This window comes from Aptenodytes forsteri, unplaced genomic scaffold, assembly GCF_000699145.1.
Source record: "Aptenodytes forsteri isolate BGI_AS27 unplaced genomic scaffold, ASM69914v1 Scaffold317, whole genome shotgun sequence".
Taxonomy (NCBI): Eukaryota; Metazoa; Chordata; class Aves; order Sphenisciformes; family Spheniscidae; genus Aptenodytes; species Aptenodytes forsteri.
This window is the reverse complement of record NW_008794415.1, coordinates 888,246-903,356: the sequence shown is the minus strand read 5'-3', so window position 1 is coordinate 903,356 and position 15,111 is coordinate 888,246. Positions and strand designations below refer to the sequence as shown.

At 41.2% G+C, this 15,111-nt stretch overlaps 1 protein-coding gene across 1 annotated transcript in view; it reads left to right on the top strand.

Annotated features, from left to right (window-relative positions):
* TNIP3 (TNFAIP3 interacting protein 3) overlaps positions 1 to 15,111 on the top strand; it is a 52,807-nt gene that overhangs the window by 11,609 nt on the left and 26,087 nt on the right. The window contains exons 5-10 of the mRNA XM_019474657.1: positions 4,014 to 4,035; positions 5,818 to 5,891; positions 10,106 to 10,192; positions 11,755 to 11,844; positions 13,303 to 13,368; positions 14,673 to 14,804. Of these exons, the coding sequence (XP_019330202.1) occupies positions 4,014 to 4,035; positions 5,818 to 5,891; positions 10,106 to 10,192; positions 11,755 to 11,844; positions 13,303 to 13,368; positions 14,673 to 14,804 (471 nt within the window). The remainder of the gene's footprint in view (positions 1 to 4,013; positions 4,036 to 5,817; positions 5,892 to 10,105; positions 10,193 to 11,754; positions 11,845 to 13,302; positions 13,369 to 14,672; positions 14,805 to 15,111) is intronic.

Sequence of the window (15,111 nt, the reverse complement as noted above, 5' to 3'; positions counted from 1 at the left end):
ACCAAAAGAAGGAGATTTGGGGGGGGGGGGAGGGGAGGAAAAAGAAAGGATGTGCTCACCTCAACTGTTTCCATGGAGTGCTTCAGCACTTCACATGGAGTACCATGGCAGTACTTCATCTGTAGTGCTTTTATGCTTTTTGCATTTATAGCACTTGTTTGCCTGTGAAAGGGGTGTGTGAGTGTGTGGTTTTCATAGATTAAAGGAGGAAGGTTTATGATATTTCCACACTAGAAATATACTGGCTATTTCTTATTTATACTTTTAAGTCAAACAGTTTTTCACTTGGCTGGTTATTGACTTGGACATCAAGTGAGTGACAGCTTGGCAGTTGTTGTGATAAGCTCAGTAAAACATGCCAGGAGTACATGTATCGGATTGTGCCTTTTGGAAAAGGAGGTAATATTTTTAACACACCTAGTATACTTTCAATTACAAAGGTTATAAAATAGTATTTAAAAAAAAAAACAGAAAATGTCAGTTTGTGAAATGAAATGCTGAGTTAGACTTAAAATGAGGGGAAAAGTCTATATTTAGGAATTAGGAAAAAATTTTGATGAAACAAAAGTGTACCCTTCCCTATAGTGTTGGTCGTTCATCAGGAAGTTATTTGGCAGAGCCAGCAACTCATTTTTATTCTGTGACTTTTTTTTCTGGAGTGAAGAGTATAAATTGCACACTGCAAAATGGCATTTCCATCTGAGCTTAAATCGCTTTCGAGACTGTTATCTGGAAATGTCTGTAAACAAATACCCTTTTTCACCAGGATTTTTTCCCATAAAATATATATAATATTATTGTGGTTTTAAAGGCAAATATTTGAGAGAGAGAAAATGTAGGTCTGCAGAATGAACTAATTCTTGGCACATCCTTCAGCCTATGATTCCTTTATCTGTAATACTTTAATTACAGCTTGTCATGATGTTATGTTCCCCGCTCCGGGAGAGGGCAAAGAGGGAGGAGATTACAGAGAAAAATCCTTACAGGCAGGTCGCAGCAATTGGAGCCTGTTGGTGTACTCGGGTCCGTGACACCCACATATGGTTCATTGGTCTAATATAAGGGACTTGAGTGCCTGTGTCCCTACATGTAGTTTGTCTAGATGAGCAAACTGTCTGGGGGTTTTTTAAGTGTCAAGCTGAAATTATTTTACACTGATTTAAGATCTTCTCAGTTCAATGAAATGTGTTTTACTTTTGCTAGAGCCATTTTCCAAAAAAGGGAAGCACACGACAACATCTTTTACTGATTAGAACAATTGATAACTTCTAATTCACATCTACTTACCTATTCCCCCTGTCTTTTGTAACATCACTTATTGCTGCGATGTGCAGCAGGAGTGTATGTGAACGAGAAGGATTGCAAGCTCCAGTCCTGCAGGGGCCATAGTCTGTGAAAATGCCTGTCCTCAAAACACACCTCAGGAAGGAAAGGGTTCCTTGTTCTGTCTTCTACACAGGGGAAAACTGAAGGCCAAAAGGATCAAGCAATTTGCTATTTTAATATAAGAAATCAAAGAAACACATTTCTTAACACAAAAAAGCAGCTTCCTTTTTCAAATTTAAGTGTAAAGCTGATTACATTCAACTGGAAATAAGCTAGACTAAATATTATGCATCAAAAAACAAATGTACTTACTAAAAAGTACTTATGCAGAGTGCTTTCAGTATGTTTAGGGCTTCATCAAGATTTTACACACAAGAAGGATGTTTTCTGGGGGAGGTGAGGGCGGATAAAAGTATCAAATAGGAAGGGAAGAAGAGCAACTAAAATAATTAGCCGTGTGTCAACATAAAGTTGACAGAGATAATATATTTTATGGGATCAATTGGTAAAAAAAAACCCCAAACTTTCAAGCACCTAAACTGTTTTGAGTGTGAAGTGAGGAAGAAAAAATTTTCATTTAGGGGCTATCTGTACTTGCAACAACTATGTTGTAAAACTCAAAATAGCCTGTTTGCTACAGTTACAAATTATCATCCAATTATTGTTCCATGAAACTGGGATTTTCATCATCAAGCCTGAGTCTGCAAATGCTTAGGTACTTGAGTAGCCATGCCCTTATGGTTAGTCTCATTGGTGATGATGGAAGCAGTGGATAAAGGAAACCCTGAAACAGAAGCCTGTGCTATGTTTTACTTACTCTGAAACCACATCTTGCTCTAATTTTATCTGGTTCCCACCTATTAAGGCACATATTTGCATCTGCACATCTTTTTCTGTCAGAGTGAGCACCTAACCAAACAGCACAAAAGGTTGAGGCTGACGTACTTACTTAAGGGAAAATCCCTTTCTAGCACACTTCTCTGGGTGAAGCATGTGGACCAGGTTTAGACAGGAAGAGGTAGATTCTTCTTCTGGTTTAAGAGCTGATTTTATTCTTCAGCTAAAACCTCTTGGTTTTTACCGTTTCACCATGTGCACCAGAATGGGAAAAGGGTTTGCGATGGATATGGTAGCAAGCACTGCTGGCATAATAACAGCTTCAGGAATAAAGGCAAAAGTAAAGCTAGACCAAAATGTAAGCAAATAGGAGGGTCCCCAGAAGCCACCAAATTTTAACACAAGTAATCTCAGAGTAAATCTAGCTTCTACAGTTCTGCAACTGAATAGTACAATAAATAAAAAAGACCCAACCAACCAAAACACAACAAACCTCACAGCAGATACCTGATCGGCTAGGAAGAAAAAAAAAGATGATTTTACCATTTTGTCATCATCAAGGAAAGATTCACTTTTACTTGAATCAAGCATTTTAATGGTTCTTGGTTTCACTGCACTTACTGAACAGACAGAATTTTCAGAAGTGATGAGGGACTTTCATTATCTTGATTTGTGCATGCCTGTTTTGTAATACTGTAACAGAAGCCTTTCCCAAAATAAAGATCCAGCACTCTGAAAACGAGAACTTTTATCTTCTTGTGGTACTGATGCTTGTGAGGGGATTCAGTGTTGGCCACAGCTCCAAGGCTTTGCTTTTTCTCCCATTGCAAGCTTCTCAAAGATGACTAAAAGGCTTTTACACTCAGAAGGGTCAGGTCTTCCTAGAATACAAACTAAAATAATTGTCATTTTTAAATAGGGGGAAAAAAACCACCCCAACCTCAAAGCTGCTACTAATAGAAATTACAGAATATCATAGAAATAGAACAGAAATTAATAAAAGGCTTCTGAGCAGTTCAGCCCACTTTGCCCTTGCAGGTGGGGTTGTATGCTGCCACTTGTGAGTTAACTCAGTGAGTTTCTGAGGGGCAGCAAATACTGCCTGATCCCATTTGCTTCCTGGGAAGCTTTTTCTGCACCTGGTAGCTGACTAGCTTATTCCTGCTCCTCACAGCAGTCTCTCTGCAGGAGCTTCTGGCTCCCAGCTCCCTGCCAGGCATTCCTGGCAGCCACACTCCGAAGTATCTGAAACTTTCTTCCCTGAGTGTGCTCAGACTGATTGCCATTAAAGAGGATGTTTCCCCTTCACCCCAGTCTTTAAAGTAATACAAGACAGCTGTAAACAAAAATGAAAGGTAAAACAGATACTATCTGTCATAATGATCAGAGCTGCCGGATGAGTTTTGAAAAATACACGGCCAGTTCTCTTCTGTCACCATTGCCTGTAGTGCGGACAAAAATCATAAATGCCAAGGATAATGCTTGCATAAGTATGTGAGTATGAATGGGGAGAAAAAAAGGAGTGCGAAGAGTGGGAGAAAGTTGGGTAAAGATCTTACTAAGAACTCATGCTGATTAAGAGAATTTAAATGTTTTAAATTATGATTCACAGACATTACAGAAGGTTTCAGACTATTAGTTAAACTTGCAGGTGCAGGTTTGCTCACTATAATATTTTCTTAATACATTTAATCATGTTTTGATCAGTCACTGTAATAGAGAGCGAGCAGTGGAAGCCAAGGAACAGAAGCGCTCACATGGACATTAAGGAAGCATTTTTATAATACACATAGAAGAGAAATTATCAACCACTCATCTAGGAGGAGCCAGATCTGACCAGCTCTCCAAAGACAGAAAGTGATCGCTCTTGTTGTATTAACTTCATTTTCTTAAGCTACTGAACTTCACTTGCTCATCTGGAGAGCAGGCTCTGCTCCGTTTCTCTCCTTTGTTTTCCATGTTTACTCGATCTATGCTCAAATGTAAAGAAAAGTTCATTTATATTCAGTGGTGGTTGATGCTACAATTACATGTCACAGCCCAGCAGCAGGAGTAATGACGTTTTGTTTCCTCATTTGGGGTGGATAGAAGGAACGTGCGAAGGAAGTGACTTTCTGGAGAAAGAGTGGAAGGAGAAGTAAGGGATCAGAAATGGATGAAAAAAGAATGTAAGTTACTTACGCTCTTGCTCTAAAATGTGTGAGGGACCCCAGCTAGATAAAGGCCTGTATGTCTGTGTAGTTTAGGGAGGCTATAAAAAGTAACATAACTCTGTCCACTGCAGACTACGATGTGGTTTTACACGTGTTTATGGAGAATTCAGAGGCAGTTATACCGTAAGAGGTTGCCAAGTGTGTATTTCTCCACTCAGAGACTATTCCCTGCAGTCTGTTTTCTCGTGATCTTTTTTTTTAATGTAACCAGTAAATGCCATGACACAGACTGACTTGTTCATTTAAAGAGGAAGAGGTGAAATAATCAGGGAAATTAAGGTTCATGCAAGCATTAGATTGGGATTTATAAAACTTGCTGACGAGTTTGTTACTGCTGTTACATCACATTTAGCAAGTCTTGATTTTGCATGTTAGCAGCTAAAGTAGGTATGATTTCACCACAGCAAAATCTGATTTTTAGTTGTCTGTGGCAAGAGAGTGACTAGATTTTCCCCACAAGCCCTTTACTGCAGTGTTAGAGATGGTGCTAATTTGCATGGCAGTGTCCAGCGTGTATGTAGTCAGGGGTGCTGCCCACGTCTGAGGTGCCACTTCAGTCCATGGCTGCAAGAAAGGCTCAGGCAGCTCCTTGGGGAGCACTCGCCTTCGTTAGCACCGATGGACATCCTCTCAGTGCAGCGCACGGCTGACATCGTTCCCACTGTGCAGAACAGGCACACTTGCTTTCTCCTCGGGTATCTTCCCTGCTTTTCCGTAGACATTTACCGAACAGTGCAACACCTCGCAAACATACGCTGCCTTGCCTTTGGACGACACTGCTAAGTCTGTGTTTTCCTCCAAAATTTACTTTCCTGGTGTTTTAAGCAGACCTGTTCACACTTTGCAGACACCCTCTTCAGTTGTCATTTTTGCTTCCTGTGAGGCTTCCTGAGCTTCCTGTGACTGTGTAGCACTAGGACAAATTTTCCTCCAAAATCTTTAACTGGTCTGGTAATGTTTTGCAGGGTGGAAAATTTTAACAGCTTTTTGAAAGTTTGCTTGGATCTGTAAACAGTTTTTTAGGTTTGCGACTGCATTTACAGTCTGGCCTTCAACTAGAATTCTCCAAGCAATTTAAAACTGTATATTTGATTCAATAGCTTGAAACCAAGTATAAATGCCTTAAAAATATTTTTCTTTTTTTGACTTCTGAAGTCTGATAGTTGTCAAAAAGAGTCCTTCTTTCAAGGATTTTTATGTGTCTCGGATTTCTGAAGTGCTGTTGTACACCTAAGTTGTTCTTCATTGTGTAGCAATAGACTGATAAACAAATGTAGTGTCTTTATCTCTGCAATACCAAAGAAAATGAATGTTGTCATCTCCTTGTCTGTCTTTTCAGTGCTATTGACTGTTTTCACAGAGAGAACAATTTTGCTACCACCACCTCTGAAGAGCTTGAGCTTTTGTTCCCTACTCATTGGCATTTCTTCTATTCATATAGATTTCAGACATACTCTTTTCTTTCTGATGAACCCCGTGCTGTTCTTACATGACAATCAGTACAGAAAAGCGGTCGTGAGGGAGGGAACAAGGTTCCTATCTCCCACCGAGCTGCTCACACAACTGAACAGCACCGTTGTTCTTGAACAGCATGTTGTCGCCCTTGAGATGTATTTCCTATCAAGTCTCTTAAAAGACATTTGACTTTAGGCACTGTGTGAAGGGGCATCAGCGTTATCCATATGAATGCTAAGTTTGCCTAGCTAGGCACTGAAGAGTACTTAATGTCATTTCTATTCTGTCATATTTTGTATAAAATACTTGTAGTGAAGAGCAATAGCTAAGATGGTGCAAGAAAATTTGGCACTGTTTTTAATGTGTATATAGGGTGGAAGGTCAGTAACAAAGCTAAGAGCTTCCACACAGGCATGCCTAGCTTAGAGCTTATTAATTGTTAGCAGGGAGCAATACGTCTTTCAAACGAGACGGTAATGTTAGGCGAAAGATTTGCCCAATAAATGAGGCCAGTATAAATTGCATTCACCGACAGTGCCAAACGGCATGCAAACAACAGCTATTTCAGCCAACAGCAAAACTTGACTCTCAACTCTTTATGCATAGCCCTAGTGTGCGAAAGGACAACGGCTGTTGCTGCTCAGTCACTATGGCAGGCTCACAGAGGGTGAAAATGGACAAATGGGCAGGTCGTTTTGGCATGGAAAGGGGGAGACGTGGAGATGCTGTTGCTGTTCTAGCCTCTGTTCTTCCAGGAGCTTCACCTTTTCCCCCAGGTCTCCCCAGCTCTCTCACAGCGTTGGGGGGGGGAGGGTGGTCCAGAAAGGAACAGTGTTGCAACTAGTTAAAATCCCTATGAATGGCACCTTCAAATCCTCCAGTCCAAGAATCATTCACTTTCGGTAGCTGTTAATACGGTCATTAAGATCTAAACAACAAAGGACTTGGTGTCCGAATGTCCACCTAGCTTTCCAGGAAACTACTCAGCTTTCCAGGAAACCGTTTTGAACTAAGTAACGGTAACAACTGTATGCACTCCAGGGTCTTAGCCTCATCCTCTCTTCAGAGTAATTTGAGCACTAATATCTTTCAAGTGGGAGCTGTGATTCACGAGTAGGACTGTGCTCTGGGTTTGCTCTTCTGTCCCTGCTGCAGGGACCGCTCAGCACCTCACGTAGCAAGTTGCGGCGCGCTGTTGTGAGGAAATCGGAAACTGGGGTTGGTTTACCTTAGCAGACCAGACCATAAAATGCAGCTGTTCAACCCAAGCTTTCTCCCAAAGCTTAGCTGCTGCTGGAACGGGGATGGGACTGCTGAGCATGGGAGCCGGTGTAAGGGGAGGTGTCTGTGCTTGAGAATCATTGCCCTCGAGAGCAGACGTGCAATGTGGAAGTTTTCTGATTTTTTTTTTTTTTTTTTTTTTTTTTTTTTTTTAATGAATCAGATGCTCAGTGTTGGTACTTTATAGGCAGAGACAGACTGTTTCCATGAGTTTATAGCCTATAGGACTGTAGCAGGCCAGCGCAAGGTAGCGGGACATTGTGAGAAGACGATAGATAATTGCCGTTTGAGTCACTTGCGTCTAGTTACAGCACCCTCTCCTTCAGCAGCTGACTCCTGACTCTTCATGTGCCTTAACTTTAGTACAGTCAGAACACAAAATTATGCAGTGACAGACTGCTAATGGATGCTACAGATGCGGCTGTGACAGATGGACAGACCGTGGCTGAAAGGAGACATCGTCATTCTCTGATCTGACACTAACATCTGGATGACCTTTAGCATTCAGTTGGTCTGTTTCCCTATGTGTGTAGTAGGGTTATTGCCTATTCTGCAAAGAGCTTTGAAGTCATTAGGTGTAAGCTTTGATTTGACAAAAACTTTTAATAATCTTATAATACTCAGTCTCATTTTTAAAATGCATGGTGCTTCCTCTTCCTTCTCCACTATGGGGATTTTAGGGTTTAACTATTACAGCCTTCTCTTAGGTAGCACAGTATGTTTGTTCATTTTAGAAGTTGGCCTTCTCGCATGTCTGTTTCCTGGAGGATGGCCTTCCTGTTTCACTCAGCCTTGCTTTGGTGGTACAGAGGTTTACTTTGTTTCATTGCCTGACAGTTACTGGCTTGTATTTCTTACAATATATTAATCACTACAGAAATGTCAAGAAATGCAATTGTGGAAGTTGCTGTTGTGTTATCAGCCAGTAGTTCTTCCTTCTTCAAACCAATGCTGTTCCTGGGAGGGATATGCTCAAAGACTAGTTTTGGTATAGGTACAGATGAAAATCTCTTATTTTTTGATGGGTAGGATGACTCCTATGTAGAATTGTTGTGGTTTAACCCCAGCTGGCAACTAAACCCCACGCAGCCACTCGCTCACTCCCCCCCGGTGGAGTGGGGGAGAGAATCGGAAGGGTAAAAGTGAGAAGACTCGTGGGTTGAGATAAAGACAGTTTAATAGGGAAAGCAAAAGCCGCACACACAAGCAAAGCAAAACAAGGAATCCATTCCCTCCTTCCCATCAGCAGGCAGGTGTTCAGCCATCTCCAGGAAAGCAGGGCTCCCTCATGTGTAACAGTGACTTGGGAAGACAAACGCCATCACTCTGAACGTTGCCCCCTTCCTTCTTCTTCCATAAGCTAAGCATGACACCATATGGTGTGGGATATCCCTTGGGTCAGCTGGGGTCAGCTGTCCCGGCTGTGTCCCCTCCCAGCTTCTTGTGCCCCCCCAGCCTGCTCGCTGGTGGGGTGGGGTGAGGAGCAGAAAAGGCCTTGACTCTGTGTCAGCACTGCTCAGCAGTAACGAAAACATGCCTGTGTTATCAACACTGTTTCCAGCACCAATCCAAAACACAGCCCCATACTAGCTACTATGAAGAAAATTAACTCTATCCTGGCCAAAACCAGCACAAGAATCTAAAATGTCTTTATTAAAATAACATTTGTTTTTTAATTTCTGTCTTTATACCCCATGAGTTTTCCAGCTGCTCCATAAACCAGGAAAAAATAAAAAGAACATCAGGGTAGGGAGGATATATTTCACATGCAATTATTATAAAATAGTAGCTTTCTTCCAAATTTGGTTTTGTATCTTGCAAAAGAGGGGTTGCTTAGTCACACATTATCAACCAGAGATCTGGAATGTGGCTGTTAAATTCCAGCATTTCACAGGATTACTTTACTTTGTCTAAACGCTTTTTTGGAAATTGAAAGAACTCCTACAGATTTATATCAAATTTATTTTATATCAAATTTCACAGGCTAGCTTTCATTCCGTTCCTTGAAAAGAAAATAAGCAACCTCTGCCCCCACTGAAAAAGCCTCAGACCCAGGGATCTTTCCACAATAAGGAAAATGATTTTTCTTTCACGCTTCCTTCTCAAATCCATCATTATTCAGAATTCCAAGACTGAGGATGAAAATACTTTGCACTTTTCTATTTCGTCCTGACTTTGTATGTGAAGTCTGTGGAAGCCTTTTTTTTGTTAATCTTTCCTGTGAATTTAACTTGGTAAGTTAACCTCTTTTTCCGAATGGGAAACTAAGACACAAGTTTGAAGTGTTGAGTACCTTCAGTACTCAAGTGAAGACTTGAGTAGCTTGAAGCTAGATCCATGCTTAGATAAGGTAAGTACTAGAACTGCAAATACGATGTCCTTTGGAGAAGAATAACATCACCTGTCGTTCTTCATCTTTGTGCAGCTTTTCTTCAGGGAAAGTAAATAAATTTTCCAATTATGGTTTTCCCCCAAACATCCTGGGGTTTGTATGGGTGTGCTCTTCCCCATAGCTGTTAACAGACTTCGCTATTATTCCTTTATAAGCATGACTCGCTGATTTGTTCTATCATGATAGTTCACACTGTCTTAGTGTCACTTAATACTTGTCATACTTACGTAAGTCCTTTTTTACAACTGAAAGCAGGGGTAGAAAACCCTGTCCTCTTATTTACTGAAAAAACATACCCTTCCTTCCCTTATACATGCAACTTCCTCTCTCGGGGTGAACTGGCCAGTTGATTGTGATTTACATGCACCCTAAGCAGAGTACTGCCTTGACTGGCATATTAGTCATAGGCAGTGTGCTTCAACCCTTGTGGGAAGCCCCGGCCAGGAAGGAGGAAAAGGATAAAATCAAAATTCCACCACTTATTTCTGAACCTCGCCTGCTTCCACAGGCAGCATTCGTGGATCTTCTGGGTCTTAATGCAATTCTTCTGCTCCTTTAGCTAACATAAAATATCTATTTCATTGCTCTTCTTCTTCCAAAGGCCTGTAGTGAAACAAATGCATCCAAGATGGCCTTGAGTGCGTGGACAGGTGTGAGTGACATGGAAGCCCCAGCAGACCCGCTAGAAGTAAGTGACTGTTTTGGCTGTTGTCTGAAGTACTGACTGATTAACAGGAACGGCTTGAGCTGGTGCAGGTATCATGCGTGTCACTTTGTAGATTGACAATTATGGGCTGATTTTTGTGTTCCAGTAGATTTGTCTGAATGATTTACGTTGTTTAAGAGTAAAAGGAAATGTTAGAAGTATTTTTGGATACGGCATTCTTAGAAAGAAAACCTTCCCTAGCATTGGTTTGGTTTTCTCCCCCCCCCAAAAGTATCTAGTCATTTTAACTTGTTGTTATACAAAGAGTAGAAACTGACCCGACAACTTCTGTGAGCAGTATTCGGGCCAGTTGGTGCAAGTGTATATATAGCTGTTAGATTTGTGACTTGTCCTATTCACTTTAATAGAGCTCTTAAATATGCACTTAAATACACGCCTAAGGCCCAGATTCTGAAAACAATTCAACACGTGAATAACTCCATTGACTGCCAGGTAATTGCTTCAGATACTTTAAGTTAAACATGTTGATGAACTTCTACAGGAAGAGGGATTAAGTGTTTTCTGTCGTGGAAGTCAAGTGCTCCACATTAGAGTTCAGCAGGACTGGCCATAGGGCAAATACCTGGTCAGGATTTTTGCCTGTGAAGAGGCACAACAAAACTATTCTTTGATCTTCTTCATTGGTATTTGGCATTAAATTCTCTAGCTGAAGAAAATAAATTTATTTCAGGAGATTTAAGACCTCAGAAGCATTCACGCTTTTATTCTAGTTTCTCATATGTTGGTTGAGAATTTAGGGAGGAAAAAAAAATCCCTGACCAGGTATCTGAACATAGTATGTTTTATTTTTATGAGCATGTATCTTTTTTCCAGTACAGTTCTCCTGATATCTATCTATCTATATTTATCTAATAGATCACATGTTTGTTTTCATGAAAATCCGTAGAAACTCCTTGGAAATTATGTTATATGATATTGCCATTATAAAAATGAGGGTTTGGCTGCTGTTGTCCTGCTTGGGCAAAACTCCACGCTTTAAAAAATGGAACAATTGCAGACTGATTTCCTAATTTCTCCAAATGGCCTATTTGTTTTCTGTATTGCTTGTTTTGAACCCATTGTGCTGAAGTTTATTGCCTTGGGCCTGCAAGCACTTACAGGGGCAGTGCTACTCATTATTCTAGTTCTTGCAAATGAAGGGAATTACTTATGCCCACTTCAATTTATGCTCAACTTTTGTGGCTTGTACTACTTGTTTGTATTACCATCTGTAAGATAATTAAAATCCTATTTTGTGTTCTGTGTCTCAGATGGTACAAATAGACATAATTCTGTTTATTTCAGTGCCATTTGCATAATGCTTCAATTAAAACACAGACTAAGCAGGGTTAAAGCAGATGCACACTTCAGAATCTGCTGTCAGCAGGTGTAAAGGTACTGAAATACAAAAGCAATGTAAGAAAATGTTGCTGTTTCAGTTTCTTTACATGCACATGATAGGGTGGATGGGAGTTTTATATGATGATCTTGACTTGAAGAGAGGATGCCAAAAGCATTCGTTTTTGAACATTTCTTTTCTCCAGTTAAGGCACATATTACTGACCAAAAAGAAGACTATATCAGCCAGTTCTCTGGAACAACAGATCCTCTCACTGGAAAGACAGAGACGAGAGGTAATCTTAAGTTTACCCTTAACCTTTACAGGAATAATCTCTAAGACAGACATTACAATATCAGTAATATGCCCGGGGCAGGAAATCACTGAATCTGTTATCACTGTTACTTACACCGTTTATGCTGCAGTTGCTTTTACCCACCAGTCCAGCAAGGCCTATGTTTTTCCTGTGGGAATCTCATCCTGCACTCTTGTGAGACAATTTCTATGTGGAGACTTTCTGCTTTGCATTTCTTCACAGCCTGAAGTATGCAGGCACTTAAAATTATGTTTAAGCTAGTTCCTATAGTCCTACTTCTCTCTACCAAGCTAGGCAGAGTTATATTTGGAGAACTGTTCCTAAAAACAAATGATGACTTATTGTAACGCAGCTATAAATCTAGAAGAGCAGAGATTTATAAGGTACAAAGGGCAAATTTTCTGAATGATCACTATTGTAAAGGCCAAGGAACCACTGTGAGTAGTAGCCAGTGGTGTCTTGGTCACAGGTAGCAGCAAACTGGAAGCCGTTTTTTTGCTGAGCATCCTAAAGAGTGACCCTATATCCTACAAAGCAAAATGCTTCAGAGGGACCTATTTGGCTTTCTCCAATAAAAATGCACACACGCTGACTTCGCTCCTACCGCTTACATGTGTGGTGTTAGCCAATCTTCCCATCTTGCATGAGTGCGCTTGCTCAAGCAAAATGGGGACCTATTTGGCTTTCTCCAATAAAAACGCACGCACGCTGACTTCGCTCCTACTGCTTACATGTGTGGTGTTAGCCAGTCTTCCCATCTTGCATGAGTGCGCTTGCTTGGTTTAGTGGTACTGAGAAAGGCAAGCGGGGTTGCACCCAGTAGTAATTGCAGTCAATAGGAGTCTTCAATTCACTTGTTTGAAGTCAGAGGGACCTATTTGGCTTTCTCCAATAAAAACGCACGCACGCTGACTTCGCTCCTACTGCTTACATGTGTGGTGTTAGCCAGTCTTCCCATCTTGCATGAGTGCGCTTGCTTGGTTTAGTGGTACTGAGAAAGGCAAGCGGGGTTGCACCCAGTAGTAATTGCAGTCAATAGGAGTCTTCAATTCACTTGTTTGAAGTCAGAGACCTTCTAATTGGAAATATGTTTATGGAACTTAAAGCAAACTAACAAGAAACTCCTTGGCCATTTAGGATTTGCAGCTTGGGATTTGTACAGCGTTGCAAATGATTCACCTGTAGCTTATTGTGTATTTGCATGTTTGCTGAATGTTACTTCCTGAACGTTCGTGTACTTTAACTGAAATACCGAAGCACTGGAAGATGGGTCGTAGAGCTTGCCAAACCTTAAACTTGCTTTTTCTGAAATGAACTGGCCAGATAATGAGGAAGTTGTGAACACTCATAGCTGGAGGATTAGAATGCCAGTCTGTTTTTTATTTATCGACAATGTTGAAATAAGGGTTATTTACTGTGTCTTCCTGATAATTACAGCTTTTGGAGGTGAACAAGCAATGGGATCATCAGTTTAGAAGTATGAAACAGCTTTATGAAAAACAGGTAAAAATGTTGACTACTTCTATTGGAATATGTATGCCACCTGCTGATAGTTAAGTCTGTGCTTAAATACCGGTCAGCCATAGCTATAGTAAATATCTTAGGGGGGGAAGGCATTATGTTTACTTTGTCTTTAGCTCACAAATTAAAAAAGCTTCATCACATAGAAGTGAAGCTAATGTGTGTACAGTCTTCAGTAGGACAAAATAAGCAGAGAAGCAGCGCATCTCTAAAATAGTAGGGACCAGGGTGGACATGACAGCAGAAGTCTTCATGCCCTCCACAAGGTAATAAAAATTGCTCATGCTTCAGAGCACAACTAACTGAAAATTAGCCTACAGTGCCTGGTGTGCCCAGCCACTGATACGCATCATCACATATCTGTTGGTTCTTGTACCATCTCTTGTGGCTGGCTTGTGAAGCCTGGAAGCTCACTGGGGCTCCCTGTAATGGGGGAGCTCTCAGATAAATCCTCCATGGATGCTGCCTTCTATAAGCAGAGAGGCTTTTGTTTTTGAGAAACTGCTCTGTACAAAAGCTCTTCATTTAAAAAAAAAAAAAATTGTAAATAAATTATTTTTATTTCCTTTTTTTGTCAAGATCCCATTGGCATAGCTTTCATTCTGTGAAAATAGATATTCTGTGCTCTGTGGCATCTTTGCTGCAGGCATTATAATCAGCTGCCTAGTGAAGCTGGCTGCTTACAATTTTGCCTGATATTCCAAAGACCAAGTTGGTTCATTGACTGACAATTCTCATCTGTTTCCTTCTATGAAAATGAAGTTTGCAGAATGACCTCATGTGCTTATCAGGAAAATTTTCTAATATTTTCCAGTAAGCTTTACTGAGATCTGGAACCCAAAAAAAAAAAAAAAAGAAGAGGAATTTAAATGGCTCTTCCTCATTTAATATGGGACCATTTTATGCCTCTGGCTAGCTCATTTGGATGTGCACCACTGCAGAGGGAGTCCAAATTGCAAAAGGAAAAAAGAACATTAAAATGGAAAATTCGTTTGGAGGGACAGACCCATGGTAGCTGTCCTTTGGCAGCAAAACAGTGCGAGACCCAACTGGGTTAACACCAACAGAGAATTTGCCCAGAATCATTAAGAGTCTCCAGTGGAGACAGAGCAGCGGAGTGTGGAGGTGGGGAGGGGAAAGTCAGTGGCTGGGGACTTCACACGCAACCAGATCCACTCCTTTACGCTGGATCTGCTGAGAGCTGAAAGGATTTGAAGGCACCTTCGAGGTGCTGTGCCTTTCAGGATCCCCAGTCATCCCACCATGGTCTGTCACTTGCTTTTCAGCTGGCAGAAATGAAAGCAAAACTGGACGTGTCAGAGAGGAGAGTCAGTGAGCTGGAGGAAGAGAGACCTCAACGGCATCCAGAAGATGAGAGATTGCGAGCCCTGGGCAGAGAGAGGCCGTCGCAGGAAATGGTAGGAGGGTGCACTCTGTCACCCCGTTTGTGCTCAGTGTTGAACACTGTCTTGCCTTTCCTCTTTCTCTTCTCGCAAGTGGCAGGGCATGGGTTGTCGCAAAGCCATGAGATGAGATCGTGGTGTTGAGTGCTCTTCAGTATTGTACCCAAGGCAGTGCTTGATCTTCTGTCTGATCAGAGAACTATGTATAGGGAGAGAGTCATTTCAATAGAAATCGGCAGAGAGCACGATTAGTGTTGGGGGGGGAGTAAAGAACAGATTGATATGAATACTGCAGAGATTTCCTTCCTTGCTGTTCAGTTCG